Source organism: Chrysochloris asiatica, unplaced genomic scaffold, assembly GCF_000296735.1.
Source record: "Chrysochloris asiatica unplaced genomic scaffold, ChrAsi1.0 scaffold00050, whole genome shotgun sequence".
In the NCBI taxonomy this organism is placed as follows: Eukaryota; Metazoa; Chordata; class Mammalia; order Afrosoricida; family Chrysochloridae; genus Chrysochloris; species Chrysochloris asiatica.
In genome coordinates, this window is record NW_006408568.1 from 12,678,872 (window position 1) to 12,694,936 (window position 16,065).

At 36.6% G+C, this 16,065-nt stretch overlaps 1 protein-coding gene across 2 annotated transcripts in view; it reads left to right on the plus strand.

Annotated features, from left to right (window-relative positions):
* Positions 1–15,368, plus strand: part of NET1 (neuroepithelial cell transforming 1) — a 20,620-nt gene extending 5,252 nt beyond the window's left edge. The window contains exons 1-10 of one of the 2 annotated variants that reach the window (XM_006862732.1): positions 3,253–3,345; positions 9,341–9,448; positions 9,921–10,088; positions 10,448–10,510; positions 10,958–11,054; positions 11,190–11,266; positions 11,956–12,213; positions 12,988–13,158; positions 14,356–14,542; positions 14,902–15,311. In XM_006862732.1, coding sequence (XP_006862794.1) covers positions 3,253–3,345; positions 9,341–9,448; positions 9,921–10,088; positions 10,448–10,510; positions 10,958–11,054; positions 11,190–11,266; positions 11,956–12,213; positions 12,988–13,158; positions 14,356–14,542; positions 14,902–15,311 — 1,632 coding nt within the window. Of the gene's footprint in view, positions 1–3,252; positions 3,346–9,340; positions 9,449–9,920; positions 10,089–10,447; positions 10,511–10,957; positions 11,055–11,189; positions 11,267–11,955; positions 12,214–12,987; positions 13,159–14,355; positions 14,543–14,901 lie in introns of those variants that run through there. The other variant, XM_006862733.1, reaches the window with a different exon arrangement.
* Positions 15,369–16,065: the final 697 nt, after the last annotated feature.

Sequence of the window (16,065 nt, forward strand, 5' to 3'; positions counted from 1 at the left end):
CGCGGAGCGGCTGGTAGTTTCGAACCGCTGACCTTAAGGTTCGCAGCCCGATTCGTAACCACTACGCTACCAGAGCTCCTTCTGAGAACGCATAGTGACTTTTTATATAGGGTTTCCAAGAAGTAGTTGGTGGGTTTGAATCACTGACCTTGTAGCTCAAACTGACTTTGCAGTGCAGTGCTTATCCTACAGCACCACACCAGGACTCCATATAAATAAATATGTGGTGCTGTGGGTTAATTCACCAGACTGCAAAGCCATTTGAACTGCAAGGTCGGCGGTTCAAGCTCACCAGCTGCTCCTTGGAAACCCAATACGGGGTCGCAATGGGTCGGAATCAACTCGAGGGCACTTAACAACAATTAAAAACATAGAAGTCCCTGGTTGGTCCAATTGTCTGCTTGAGTACTAACCAGAAGGTTGGCACTTTAAATCCTTCCAAAGGCACCTTGGAAGAAAGGCCTGGTGATCTCCTTCCAAAAGATCACAGCCATTGACACTCTTTGGAACTTTATTTACTCTGAAATGTTCTTATCAGTTGCTTAAGTCTATATGGCTACTTTTGCTAACTATACTATTGTTGTTGTTATGTGCCGTGGAGTCGGTTCCGACTTATAGCAACCGTGTACAGGGTTTCCGAGGCTGTAAATCTTTACGGGAGCAGAAAGCCTCATCTTTCTCCTGCGGAATAGCAGGTTGTTTCAAACTACTGACCCTGAGGTTAGCAGCCCAATTCCTAAAGACACTATGTCTGTTAACACTGTTTGCTGAACCCATTTTATCAGTTCTATTATGAACTGGTGTGGCTCTGTGGGATAAAGCATTGGACCACAAGGTCAGTTTGAACCACAGGGTCAGCAGTTCAAACTCTCCAGCTATTCCTTGGAAGCCCTATACAGAATCGCTATGAGTTGGAACCAACTGGACAGCACTTAGCAACAACTGTGAAACATATGGATGCCCGTGAGTTGGAATTGACTCAACAACAGCTGGTATTTAAAATATGATAACTGAAGCACTACCCATGTGGCGCTGAAGGACAAACACTCGACTACAAAGTCAGTTGGAACTGTAAGGTTGCTGGTTCAAATCTACCAGCCTCTTCTTGGAAACCCTATACAGGATTGTTTGGGTTGGAACCTACTCAATGGCACTTAACAACAACAGCATGGGACTCAAGGGACATGGATTTTAAACCTGACTGGTTTTATCTCACTGAATGACAGCTAACACTTAATAAGCATTTAGTATGTGCCAGAACACATTAAAGGTTTTACACTCTGGTAGCGTAGTGATTACGAATCGGGCTGCAAACCACAAGGTCAGCAGTTTGAAACTACCAGCTGTTCCACGGGAGAAAGATGAGGCTGTCTGCTCCCGTAAAGATATACAGCCTCGGAAACCTTGTACAGGGTCGCTATGGGTCGGAACCGACTCGAAGGCACTTAACAACAACAAATTTATTAACTTATCAGGAAATTCTTTTGTAATAGAAGTTGAGTAGAACAGAGTAGAATCTCTATTCAGCCATTGATAAACCATGCAACTTCGGACAAGTTTCTTCAAATATCTGGGCCCCTGTTTCCTCTATCTGTAAAATGGAGATATGAGGGACTTTAGAAGTTTTTGGAAAAGTTGAATTAAAGGTAATGGAACTTTTCCACTAACTTTTTGAAACCCCCTATATGTATGGTAAAAATCATATTGTATATGTAAAATTCCTAGAGTCCTGGTGTGGTGGAAACCCGATATCCTCACTATGGGTCGGAATGGACTCAATAGCACTTAACAACAACAACAAAGCACTAAGTAGGAACTCCAATATATAGCTCTCACCTTTTTTTATTTTTAATCAACAGCCTTCAGCTTCCTCCTAAGAAAACTGAGAAGGATGGGTTAATATAATTTGAAAGAATCTCCTATATGTGAGCCCATTTCTTCATGTGTAAAAGCAATATATTTTAGTCTTTTTATTCCTATTATGACTTTATCAAAACTTTATCAGTATTGATTAATTAAGAATTGTTGCTGTTTTTTGTTGATTGTTGGTGAGCTGGTTCCGACTCCTAACAACCATGTATAGCGTTTTCAAGGAGTTGCTGGTGGGTTGAACCTTTCAGTTAAAAGTCCAGTGCTTATCCTACGGTATCTCAGCAGAACTCCTAATAAAGAATTGTTGTTGTTAAATTCCAACTCATAGTGACCCTGTGTAGGGTTTCTGAGGAGTGACTGGTGAGTTTGAATCACCAGCCTTGTGGTTCAAACCAGCTTTGCAGTCCAGTGCTTATCCTAAAATATCCAGCACCATTCCAGGAATTATTAAGTGCTTTGGAGTCGTTCTGACTCATAATGACCCCACATAGGGTTTCCAAGAAATGACTGGTGGGTTTGAACTGCCAACCTGTGGTTAGCAGTTCATTGCTGATCCAACAACACCACTCTATGACGCCACACCAGGAATGTTGTTGTTAAGTGCCTTTGAGTCAATTCTGACTCAGTGGCAGCGGTCGCTATGAGCCGGAACCGACTCCACAGCCACCACCATATATTTACTTGGAGTCCTGGTGTGGCGCTGTAGGATAAGCACTGAACTGCTAACCGCAAGATTGGTGGTTCAAACCCACCAGCTGCTCCTTGAAAACTTTATACAGGGTCGCTATGAGTTAGAATTGACTCCACAGTACTGAACAACAACAATATAGTTACTAACCCTACTTAGCTACTTACTTGAAGTCAAGTTGTGCATAATAAAGGTTTTATAGGGGAAATGTCCCTGTCTGTGACTAAAACTAGATTAGCTAACTAAAACAAGCCACGAGTTCTCCTTTGGGAATACTTTCTAAATCAGAAAGAAAAATTTCTGCCATACATTAACCCAGCTTCCTTTTCCCTCCTCCTGTTACTATAGGGATTCCAAACTTATTGCTAAAGAGCTTTCTCTTCCACCAGGAAAACTGAGAAGCCTAGGTGTGCCGCAGCTGTCAGTTAACGCGAATCACGTGATTCCTGGGTGCACGCCCACTAAAGCCTAGTTAGCCGTGTGGGCCCCGCCCACAGAGCCTTGAGGTCTCTGCTTTTTACTCCAGCTCACAGAAGCTGCTAGCTCCACCGCTAGGACGAGACATGGGCAAATGGCTGCCAAGGGTGGTTGAGCACTCTGAAGAAAAGCCTGTGTGACTCGAGTGACCCGAGTCAGTAGGGCTGACGCGGATGTGGATCATTTCAAAGCTTTTAAGGAATATTTGGTAAAGCATGGTGGCGCATGATGAGCTTGGAGGTCTCCTACCTATTAAAAGGACTATTCGAGTCCTGGATGGTAATAATCAGTCCTTTCGAGAACAAGAGGTAAGATTTAAAAAGGAAAATTAGGCAGAAGGAATGTTTCTAACTCTAGGAAACTTTTGAGATTTTTAACAAGTTATTAACAGTATAATTTAAAACTTTTGATCTAGCAATTTAAGTTATCGAGTGTTCTTATGTATGACTTTGATTTTATCCAAGTTTGAAATGTGTTCAGGAACTGGTATATATTTAAGTAGATTGGCTTGTGCATATCTGGATAGTATAGCTTGAGTGTACAAAAACTTCTATACAAAAGGGAAAAGGTTTAAGTATATAAGTCACTCAGTTTGATTAAATTGGTCAAGTTTTTAATGTTTAATACAGTTTTATTTATTTATATTTGAATTTACATAGTCTTAGGAACTGCATTGTGGAGTAAAAATAAAAATAAGAATTCCTTCCTTGTAAGTTAATGCGAGTGAACTTAAGTGCTATCTGACCTGGTGTGGGTTTTTTCGTTTCCTTCCCACAGCTAATAAGTTCATTGTGCTCTACATTTTTCTTCAGAAAGAGATAGATTAAAATACTTAAGCCAGTGATCATTGTCTAAAGTACTTCTGCCCTTCTTGCTTTGTCTGAAGTCATAATAGTTTTTTTAAATTTTGATGAGCTTTTACCAAAATAAATCAAAGGCTTTTTATACAATTTTATGGATTCCTGGTGTGGTGCTGTAGTATCAGCACTGGACTGGGAACTACGGAGGTCAGATGTTCAAACCCACCAGGCGCTCTTCTGAAACTATACAGGGTCACTATGAGTCGGAACTGACTTGACGGCACTTAAGAACAACAAATGTGATCTTTACAGTTAATTTAATATTATGTGATAATTACTAATTTATACTGTGTACTGCAATATATATGGTGCACATACTCTTGTTATCACATACGTTAGAAATAATGTTCCTGTATCCAATCAACTATATACCACATATCTTGCTGCTGTTGTTGTTAAGTGCCGTGGAGTTGGTTCCAACTCAGTGACCCTGTACAGGGTTTCTGAGGCTGTAAATCTTTACGGGAGCAGAAAGCCTCACCTTTCTCCCACAGAATAGCTGGTAGTTTCAAACTGCTGAACCTGAGGTTAGCAGCCCGATTCATAACCACTACACTACCAGAGCTCCTTACATTCTAAAGATATGAAGTTGATTGTATGTTAGTCATACACAGACTGTTTGTCATGCACAGACAACATACACTTTTAAGGTAGTTAAAATAGTTGCCATATTTAGGAGGTAAGTTTTTTTGGGGTGTGGTTTGGCTTTGGTTTTGGTTTTGTTTGTTTGGGGACATGTATGCATTTCAGTTTTCTTGAGTTGTCGTATGTTAAGCAAGTCAAATAAATACATAGTCATCAGTGTAAATGCGTACTAAACATGATACCCTTCTTTTGAACCATCAAGAGCTAGTCTTTTTTGTTTAGTATTAGTTATGGGACAAGTTTCTGACACACCTTTATTTAAAAGATTAAAAATACCAAGAATATTGTCAGGATTTCAGAACTAATAGCACAGTCTTAAGGAAATGACTTCATTTGAGCATTTCTATTTCTCTTCCTACTAAGTAGAAAGAGAAGAAATCCTTTCATAACTCATTTGTATCATGTTAAAAATAGCTTTTTACTATCCTTATTTTAAAATTCTTGCCAAGTAGGAGAAATTATTCAGTAATACAGACAAATAAACCTAGACACATACTGTCTTTAAAATGTCTTGATTTAATTGACTATTGTTAAGTGTCATAAAGTCGGTTCTGACTAAACCCTATACAACAACCCTGTGTAGGAGTTCCAAGGAGCAGCTGGTGGATTTGAACCATCAACTTGGTGGTTAGGAGTCCAGTGCTTATCATACAGCGCCACACCAAGACTCCTTAATTGACTATTGCTGTTGTAGTTAAGTACCGTGGAGTCAGTTCCAACTCATAGCGACCCTGTATAGGGTTTCCAAGGAGTGGCTGTTGGGTTTGAACAACTAATCTTGTGGCTACCAGTCCAATGTTTATCCACCAGGACTCCAAATTGACTATAGAGAATCCTAAAATATGCCCTCTTAGATGACATCATTATTAGAAGGAAAACGTTTTACAAAAAATTTAAGTCATATGAAGGTTTTTCCATGTTGTTGCGTTGGTGTAAAAGGTGCATTTCAATAAAAGGTTTTACATAGATCTGAACAATTTTCTGTTTGTAGATGTCCACAAAATAGTTGAATTACCAATGGATTGTATAATTTATTAATTGCCCAGTCTGGAGGCAGATTTCTATCATTCTTCACGTGATTGCCTAGTTAAACTAGGGAGTCTGATTAAAAGTTAACCTAAATATACATTAAGGAGCTCTGGTAGCGTAGTGGTTACGAATCGGGCTGCGAACCGTAAGGTCAGCAGTTCGAAACTACCAGCTGTTCCGCGGGAGAAAGATGAGGCTTTCTGCTCCCGTAAAGATCAACAGCCTCGGAAACCCTGTGCAGGGTCGCTATGAGTCGGAACCGACTCCACGACACATAACAACAACAACAACAACAAATATACATTAAGGGTGTTGGGTTCATTTTTCCCTTTCATGTAAACTTTAGCCCTGCTGAAAGATTATGTAATGGAAAGTTTTTTTATTATTATGTTGGTATTGTTCTTTATTTTTAAAAATGTTCAGATTGTCTTTTAAGGAGAAACTATGGTCTAAATATCCATAACAGTGTTTTCGGTACTCCAAAATACAAATAAAAGCATTATGTAATCTTGGTGGTGGTAGGATGGATATACTCAATGTGTCTTATCACTTCATAGTATATTGTACCTGCATTTTGTGTGTATGTGTGGTTCCAGTTCTCTAAATTAAAAATATTATCATAAAAATGTGTTTTGTGACAATGCAAATGTTTAGGTTTTTAACAGCTAAAAAAAGATAGTTAAAATAGTTCATTGACCTCTAAAGAAAAACTATTTTTGGTTAAGAATTCACATGAAACAAATCCTAACCTCTATTTCAAAAGGCACAAATTTTTATCCTCAGCTATAGGCAAACCATGAATGCCTAATCTATTATCAGTTTTCCACAAAAGTGTTCTGTATAATATTTATTTTTTCAGACAGTATTTGTATCCTGAAATAGTATACCATGTTAAATCCATACTCACTATTGTGACTTTACAAATCCATCATACTTTTCAAAATTTTTTTTTAATTTTCAAGTTATTTTAGTCATTAAAAGTATTTATACTTTTGAAATATAAATGCTGAGCATTTGTATTGTTTCTGCCAAATAATTTTCACATGTGCCCTTTTAGTTAAGAATGTTGCTGTTGGATCACTGGAAGTATGTGGTGGGGGATGAAAAGGTATCTCCCCACTTAATCCGCCCATAATTCCTAATTTAATACCCCACTTTCTTACCAGAAAGACATTTTCAATTAGATACCCTCTTAAGGGTATTCTTTCTGGAGAAATGAGATGTGGATGGGTTTTTAAAGGACTATGGAAAATATTTAGATACCAAATACTTTTAAATGCAATGAAAGCATAAACAAAATCAATAATAATAGGTAATTATAAAAAATTCTTTTCTCCCAGCTAAACTTTTTCTTTCAAATTCACTGGAGAGGCACCTCTGCAAAAACTTTTAAATAGAAATGAAATATTTTGTGATTTACTGAGAAGTCAAATATGTTATGCTTTGAGCAAGGAAGAGGAGTTAACCTCTGTTTCAGAAAGGAGGAACAGACCCTTCTGACAACTGCTTTATTTCTAGTTAATGTTGGCATATTTTACTGAGTGAGGTAATTAAATCTCCATTCAAATAGAAGACTCTTTGTACTATCTTTACTAAATAGAAAGGAATGCCTGATGCTAGCGCTCTTGCACATGTATGTGTCACTTCAGTCCTGCACAGATGGATACTGTAAAGGCATTCACACATGTCCTTGGGCACCATGTGGCTCAGTTCACTACATATCTGGGAGGCTTATTTCTCACTTTATTTTAATATTTGCACATTCATGGTTTTATATTCAGTGTTCTACTAAACTGTCTAAAACTCTACCTCCTAATGCCTTCAGAGTTTTGAGTTCACATTGATTATTTAGAAAGTCTCTTTGGTAGTTCATTCTTTTCTGATATATGAGGGAGGTTTCAAAAAGTTCTTGGAAAAAATGGAGTTAAAAGTTAATGGCGTTTTTTCATTAATTTTTTACATCCCCCTCATATGTTATTGTTGTTAAGTACCGTGGAGTTGGTTCCAACTCATAGTGACCCTGCACAGGGTTTCCAAGGCTGTAAATCTTTACGGGAGCAGAAGGCCTCATATTTCTCCCATGGAACCGCTGGTAGTTTCAAACTGCCGACCTTGAGGTTAGCAGCCCAGTTCGTAACCACTACGCTACCAGAGCCACTTATATATGTATTTGTTATTGTTGTTAGGTGCCCTCAAGTTGGTTCTAACTCATAGTGACCCCATATAGGGTTTCCAAGGAGCAACTGGTGGGTTTGAACTGCTGACTTTGTGTTTCTCAGTCCAGTGCTTATCCTACAGCGCCATACCAGGAGTCCATATTTATTAGGAACTTTACAAACTCAAGCATTGCCACTTTGGATTAATTTTCTTTCTCTCCAAAGACTTTTAACTCTTTCTACCACTTTATTTTTAAATTATTCTAAGGAAATTATTTGTACTCAATATTCTCATCCTTCATTTAATATTTAATAGTAAACATTTGATTAATTATTTTTAAGTGGTAGTTTTTATATAATTTCAATATATAAGCCTTTTTGAATTCTCATCAAAATTATTTCATCAACTATGCCACACTTGTCAAAGCACCACATGCAGTGCTCAATAGACACTGTAAAGGACAAGCCTATTTTATGATCTGCCATTCATAAGTGTTGAGGTCCTTGAATAAATGATGTGTGCTATACTATTACTTGTAAAGCAATGTATGTAGAATAATTACTTCTGAATCTCTGTATTTTTTTCTCTTTAAATAAGTTGTTAAATGTGTAAGAAAATACCAATTTACTTAAAAATTCCATTGTTGACATAATAAGTGAAAATATCCCTAAGTAAGAATGTTAGTTAATAACTAAAGCTTATAAGGAGTTAATAACTAAAGTTATAGTTAGTTAATAACTAAAGCTTATATGGAACAGTTTTTTCTTGAACTTTTTGAAACCCCCTTATATGTGCCAAGTACTGTCTGAGCCCTTTAAACTTATCTTATTTAATCTTCACAAGAACTTTATAAGGGAAGTTTGATTGTTAAGCCCCTATTTTACAGATGAGAAAACTGAGGCCCAGGGCACCACCTAGCAAGGAAGTCCAAGCAGTCTAATTCCAGAATCTGAGTGTACTCTTGATCACTGTGTTCTGTGTTTGCTTAAATACCTCCTATAACAGAGACCTCCTTGCCTATAGAATTGGCCCAATCAAATGTCAGACTTCTGTGAAGTTATTCTTTATCTGAAGTATTAGAGAATGAAATGACATGATTTCTGGGATTTGCTTTAAAATATTCCAGTAGAGGCAGAGATGAAACAAAATGTTATACTGAAAACTGTTGACGCTGAATGATAGGGTCATGGGATGCTTTAAGCTATTGTTTACTTTTATGTGTTTGTATTTGTTTTATAATAGATTGTTTTGTGGGTTTTGTTTTCAGTTATTTTCTATATTAAACTGAAATGTTTTATAGGATTTTAGAGCCAAATTTGTTTTACTTTTAACTTTTTTTCTGTCTAATGATAGTATTTGTTACATGCTCATAGTTAGTTGATAGTCAAATATTTGACTGGTCTTTCTTAGACCACCTTTTTTTTTTTTTTTAAATAAATCATTGCTATCCAATAAGTGTTTTTAACAAAGGACATTCATTTTTTAGAGTTCCTCTTTCTCTATTTTATAATGTGCAAATATTGTTTTGTGAGATAGCTTAACTTTGTCCAAGCTTGTTTGAAATCATTGAGCCTAAACACACATTTAGTCTAACCTGTTTTTATTTTAACAGGAGCCAAGCACTAAAAGAGTCCGCCCTCTAGCTCGGGTCACATCCTTGGCAAATTTAATCTCTCCTGTAAGAAATGGAGCAGTCAGACGCTTTGGTCAAACAATACAGGTAAAGAAAAGGTTATGGGAATAATATGAGGAGGGGACTTTTTTTAGAAGCAAAGTTCATATTTTTCATTGAATTGTACAAACAGATTTTGTACTGTTTTTCTTAAACATAGTTTCCTTTATAGAATATGCTGGTAAGGTATATTGTTCTTGTTAAGTGCCATTGAGTCGGTTCCAACTCATAACGGCATATATAGGGTTTTCAAGGAGCAGTTGGGGATTTGAACCACTGACCTTGTGGTTAGCAGTCCAGTGCTTATCCTACAGTGCCACACTAGGACTATAGTATTTGTATAACTTGCACCAGCGGTTAGGCTTGGATAGCATTTCCTATCCCGATTGCTAAGTGTTTAGGACTTGGATATATGTATTTTTTATTCATTGAGAAATAGTCACAACTTTGTTTATTTTCTTTGATCTGAAAAATGAAACCTTATTGTATCATCCAAAACTTCTTTTTCTTTTTTTTAAAGTCATTTACTCTTCGTGGTGACAACAGATCCCCGGCTTCTGCCCAGAAATCATACAGCAGATCAACTGTCCCAACACCTACCAAGAGAAGAAACAGTGTTCTCTGGTCAGAAATGTTAGACATCAACATGAAGGAGTCTTTACCTACCAAAGAAATCAAACGTCAGGAGGTATGCTGACATTCAGTAGCATGGCTGTGTTTATTCGGTCGTACTTAACAAAAATGTTTCTACCCTCTGCATCCATGCTTGGCTAGAATGGCAGCAAACAACTGGCTGTTGTGTCTGAGCTAACATATGTTGGGCATCACTTTGTGGTTGGTGGTCATCTAATTAAATTGCTCTAATGGGGTTAACTTACAAATCATCTGGCAACCTCTTATTTGAGATTCCATACTGAATTGTAGTTTTCAGACTGAGTCACTTAAAAAAGGCACTGTTCAAAACATCAGCTAAATAATGTAAATATCATTTGTATATAATTTTCATTTCACAAAGGAAGAAATAACATGTTTGCTGAATTGTTTTAGGCAATCTATGAAATGTCTCGAGGTGAACAGGATTTAATTGAGGATCTCAAGCTTGCAAGAAAGGTTAGTGAATAACTCTGGCTTGTTGTAGACTCTAGTAGTTACCATTGAGTCCATTCCAACTCATAGCAACCCCATGTGCCATGCTCCATAGCGTTTTCCAGGCTGTGACTTGGCAGAAGCAGGTCACCAGGCCTGTCTTCTGAGGCACCTCGGGGTGGCTTTTCATATATTCTGGGGTATTTTAAATTGTATTTCATAATTTATAAGTATACTGCTATTATTTTTAGAAGTAGAAAAGTAGAAAATAGTTACTGGTGGATTCTGTTTTTAGATTGAGTGTTGTAGGAAGAGTCTGCTTGGGAATTAACATATACTTTGTTTCTTTTATGGTGTCAAACAGATTCCACGCAAGCTTTTATGTAGTTAGTCATGTTTGCATCAAAGTATAGATCTGTCATCATGTTTTATTTGCTTGATCCTTTTGTGTGACTCATTTTTCTCTGATAGGCCTACCATGATCCCATGTTAAAGTTGTCGATTATGTCAGAAGAGGAACTCACACATATATTTGGTGATTTGGACGCTTATATACCTCTGCATGAAGGTTAGAAATGCTATTTAATTTTCATTAGTGGCCCAATAGTAGTTAACATAATTTTAAATCTAAGTTTCTAATTTAATACTGAATTATTTTTTAAATAAACCCATTATTTGGTATTTTTACTTTTTTACACTTTAGATTTATTGGCAAGAATAGGAGAAGCAACCAAGCCTGATGGAACAGTGGAACAGATTGGTCATATTCTTGTGAACTGGGTATGTAGCAAGGTGTTTACTCCAGATAGGTTTTGCAGATATATCATACTTGCATTTTGTGATCCATTAACTGGATTCTACAAACACACAAGTCATTAAAACGAAACATTTACATAGGTATAAGAGTATTGGTTTCTGTTTAAAGCAAAAGAAAGCAAGAATTTGAGTGGTACAGTTTTATTTGTTTTACAAATATGTTTTCCCTGGTCAGAATTCCCATTAATTATGATTCATTCTTTCAGTTGACATTTGAGTGCCAGATGCTAGGCATAGTTCGCAGAGCTAGGGATTCATTGGTGAAAAGACAGCCTCTGTCCTTATATTTATAATTTAGTGAGAGAGGAGATGGGGTAAAGAGTCTGAGGGTAGCAGTGAATATGTGATAAAGGATAAAGGCCACTTCTGTGTTTTGGGAATTCAGAAGATTAGCATATAGCTGACCTGAGGTGGGGGAAATAGAAACCACAAGTCTTTAGGTAGATTTAGTCAAATAAAAATAAATAAATAGGAAAGGGTATTCTTCTACTGACCCCAGTATATTCTACTTCTCCCATTATTACATGCATGAAAATTTTCAGAGCTTGTTTTACAACTCTCGAGGTTAGTTTGAGTTATGTTTCACATTCATAGGCTTATTAATGGGCCAAATCATAACAGAAGTTTATCCTTTGTTTCCTTTTATTATTCAGTTGCCAGGCTTGAATGCCTACAAAGTCTACTGTAGTAACCAGCTCGCAGCCAAAGCTCTTCTTGATCAAAAGAAACAAGATCCAAGAGTCCAAGACTTCCTCCAGCGATGTCTTGAGTCTCCTTTCAGTCGAAAACTAGATCTTTGGAGCTTCTTAGATATTCCTCGAAGTCGTCTAGTCAAATACCCTTTGCTGATAAAAGAAATTCTTAGACACACTCCAAAAGACCACCCAGATGTTCAGCTTCTAGAGGAAGCCGTAAGTAGTCCAAGGAATAATACTTACTTTTTTTCAACTTTATGTATTAGATTATCCTATTGTTTTTTTTAAAGTGCCGTTGAGTTGGTTCCAACTCATTAGGACCATGTATAGGGTTTCCAAGGCTGCATATAAATGTTTGTGGGAACAGAAAGCCTGATATTTCACCCACAGAGTGGCTGGTAAGCCACCACTCTCCCCTAGATTATCATTGTTGTTACATGCCATTGAGTCGAATCTGGCTCATAGCAAGCGACCCTGTATAGGGTTTCCAAGGAGCAGCTTGTGGGTTTGAACTGCCAGCCTTGTGGTTTGTAGGCCAATACTTATCCACAGCCTCACACCAGAATTCGTAACCTTAGATCATCACAGCAAGGTATAAAATAGTATTCTCAAATCCTATATACATTGAATTAGAATTACGAAGGGTTTTTTTGGTGCTTGTTTTAAGTACCCATTACATTCGTGCACTGTGCACTAAGCAGTAAAGAGCTTGTATTTATGTTATGTTTAACACATTTATATTTTTATCTTATTCTAGTGATTAGGTTGTAATCTGGTCTCTTTACTAACTAGCTGAGTGACCTGGAGCAAATCATCTAATTTTATGGGGGTCTTCATCTGTATAGTGAAGAGATTAAATTCACTGATTTCTAGAATTCCTTCAAGATTTAAAAATCTTATTTTAATGTTTACGTTTTGGTCTCTGGAGGGAAGCAGTATAAATTAGCATACTGAAGTTGTGCCATCAATTTTTGTTGGGGCAATATTTAGGTATTGATCATACAAGGAGTTCTCTCTGATATCAACTTGAAGAAAGGTGAATCAGAATGCCAGTATTACATTGACAAACTGGAGTATCTGGATGAGAAGCAGAAAGATCCTAGAATTGAAGCAAGTAAAGTATTGCTTTGCCATGGGGAACTGAAGAATAAAAATGGACATGTAAGTATATTGAATCCTAATGTGAAGTAAGATAGTACTTCCTTTCCCCACACCTGTTTCATTTCTTCCACATAAATTCTGCATTTAATCAAGAATAATTAAATCGGGGTGTGTTTTGGGGGGGGTTTTTTTTTTATGTTATCACCTTTGATAAAGCTAACTTTTAATTGTATAGTTACAGAATAGCTATGAAGCATAAATAACTTGTCTAGTTAGGGTTCCCTTTTCTAAAGTATTAGTTCTATAATAGCTAATTAGAAAAATATTCTTCAATTTTTTTTGAAGAAGTAATTTTTCTGACAAGTGATTTTTAGCATTGCTGAACACATTTCTAAAGCAAATTGAGTGAAAAACTGATTTTAAAAATACCTTAATTATAAAAGTACCTGCTATAGAACTAAAGTATAGTCTTAGAATCGTATTTTAATTCATTATGAGCTTTTCAAATTTTTTATTTCTATGGCTTGAGTGTATTTGGGAGAAGTCGAAATCCTGTATCTCTGATTTCCATCGTGATGCTGAATTGTTCACAAATTATAAAGGCTTAAATGTGTGTGGTACAAAATAGAGCCATTAGCATTTTTTAATCCCTGCTTTGTTAGAAAACTCGGGTATACAATAGAGGAGTGTTTACTTAGTTGTTGTTTAATCTAATGTTACACACCAGTTTGTACCTTGAAATCACCTTCTTTATAAATCACCTTCTTTATTGAGGTTATTTATAAGCAAGATTTCAGTAAATATATTTTATGAAATTTATCATAATCTCAAGTTATTTTAACAGTATGGTTGTTGTTGTTAAGTACTGTCGAGTCAGTTCCGACCCATAGTGACCCTGAATAGGGTTTCCAAGGCTATAAATCTTTACGGGAGCAGAAGGCCTCATCTTTCTCCCGCAGAGTAGCTGGTAGTTTCGAACTGCTGACCTTGCGGTTCACAGCTCGATTCGTAACCACTACGCTAACCAGAGCAACCAGAGCTCCTTAACAGTATGGTGGTGGTGGTTATATACCATGAGTCAGGTCCGAGGCTATAAATCTTTACAGGAGCCGAAAGCCTCATCTTTCTTCCGTGGAACCGCTAGTGGTTTCGAACTGCTGACTGTGATATTAGCAGCCCAACTTGTAACCACTATGTGAAATCACTAGAATAAAATCACAAAGTTCCATATTAGAAAAATGTGTCTCATTTTTCTAGAAACTTTACATTTTCCTGTTTCAAGACATCTTGGTTTTGACTCGACCTGTTACACGAAATGAGCGCCACTCTTACCAGGTTTACCGGCAGCCAATCCCAGTCCAGGAGCTGGTTCTGGAAGACTTACAGGATGGAGATGTGAGAATGGGAGGATCATTTCGAGGGGCCTTTAGCAACTCAGATAAAGGTAAAGATGAAAGCTTTAAATAATTTTAACTAAACATAAGCTAAGAGCCAAAATTAATTTAATTTTAACTTTAAATAATTCTGTACCTATTTTTAAAATGGAGAAAAATAATATTTGACATGTGAAACAAAACATTTCATCCCTACACAGATTATTAACCATGGGATGGATTTCATTGTCCTGTATTTATTGTACTCATTGAGATGTCAGGTGCTTCAGGCGTCTGACACTCACAGCTGCATATAATAAGTCATGTTAGCTTTAATTTAATTTGATGCATCTAAATACTGACACCCACATGAAGATTGAATAGCCTTTAATCTAGAATAAAAAATTTTTTTCAATTTTTATTTTTCCAGCTAAAAATATCTTTAGAGTTCGCTTCCAAGATCCCTCTCCAGGCCAGTCTCACACCCTACAAGCCAATGATGTGTTCCATAAACAGCAGTGGTTCAATTGTATTCGAAGCGCCATTGCCCCTTTCCAGCAGGCCACTAGCCCAACAGAGCTAAAGGATTTGCCCGAGCTCAATGAAGAGTGTGAAGAGAACAACCTCTCTGCATCAAATATCAAAGCCCCGAGAAGGTTAGCAACAGTTTCTAGTGTTATTCAAGTAGAAGAAGTGGATAAAAATGTGTCAGAATGTGGTTCCACTGTGCAAACAGCAGAAGACACCAAGAGTGTAAAAGCACATCAAACACAGTCTGGGTTCCGAAAAGCAAGGGACAAAGCCCAGTCAAGTGGCAAACGAAAAGAGACTTTGGTATAAAGAAGACTCTGCATTAACTGATGGCGAGACTGTTTATTTATAAATGTGTACAGTTTTTGTTGGTTTGTTTTCTTTTTTCTTGTACTGTGAGCATGGGAGCATTGTAGGGTTACTTTGTACTTGTACTGTGAGCATGGGAGCATTGTAGGGTTACTTTGTACAAGGTTTAGTATTTTCCATGTTTTGGTGTTTTTGTTTTTGTTTTTTTCTTTTTTAATGGCAGCTAAAGGTATACAAATTACAGTCTTTTTTTTTTTTTTTTTAAAGGATATAATTATTTTTATTATTTGGAATATGCAAGTCTGGTCCGGTACCTTTAATCAAATGAAATCTGTATGAGATGGGTTTCCTCCAAATTCTGGATTCATCATGACTTTTCAATACCAACCAATTGTGATATTTACATTATTTGGCCAAAATTCCAATTTTATAAATAATGGAATTTTACCAGTGTTTCTGTGAGAAACTGTGCATGCAAAATTTGAAAATATAACATTGGCACATAAAATCTCCATGGAATTACATACTTTGCAGTATTTCAAAGTTTATATTGAAACATAACTTCCTTGGAAAACAAAATGTACAACTTCATAGGTTTTCTGTTGTTATCAACTGGAATGCTTTATATTAGTTTGTGTTTTTTTCACTACACATTCCTCATTTTCCATTCATTTAACCTGCATATTATTTAATTTTTTTTATTGTAAAGTAGCTTTTAGTATTTGCTTTTATTTTTTTATTTGGATGCCTTTTA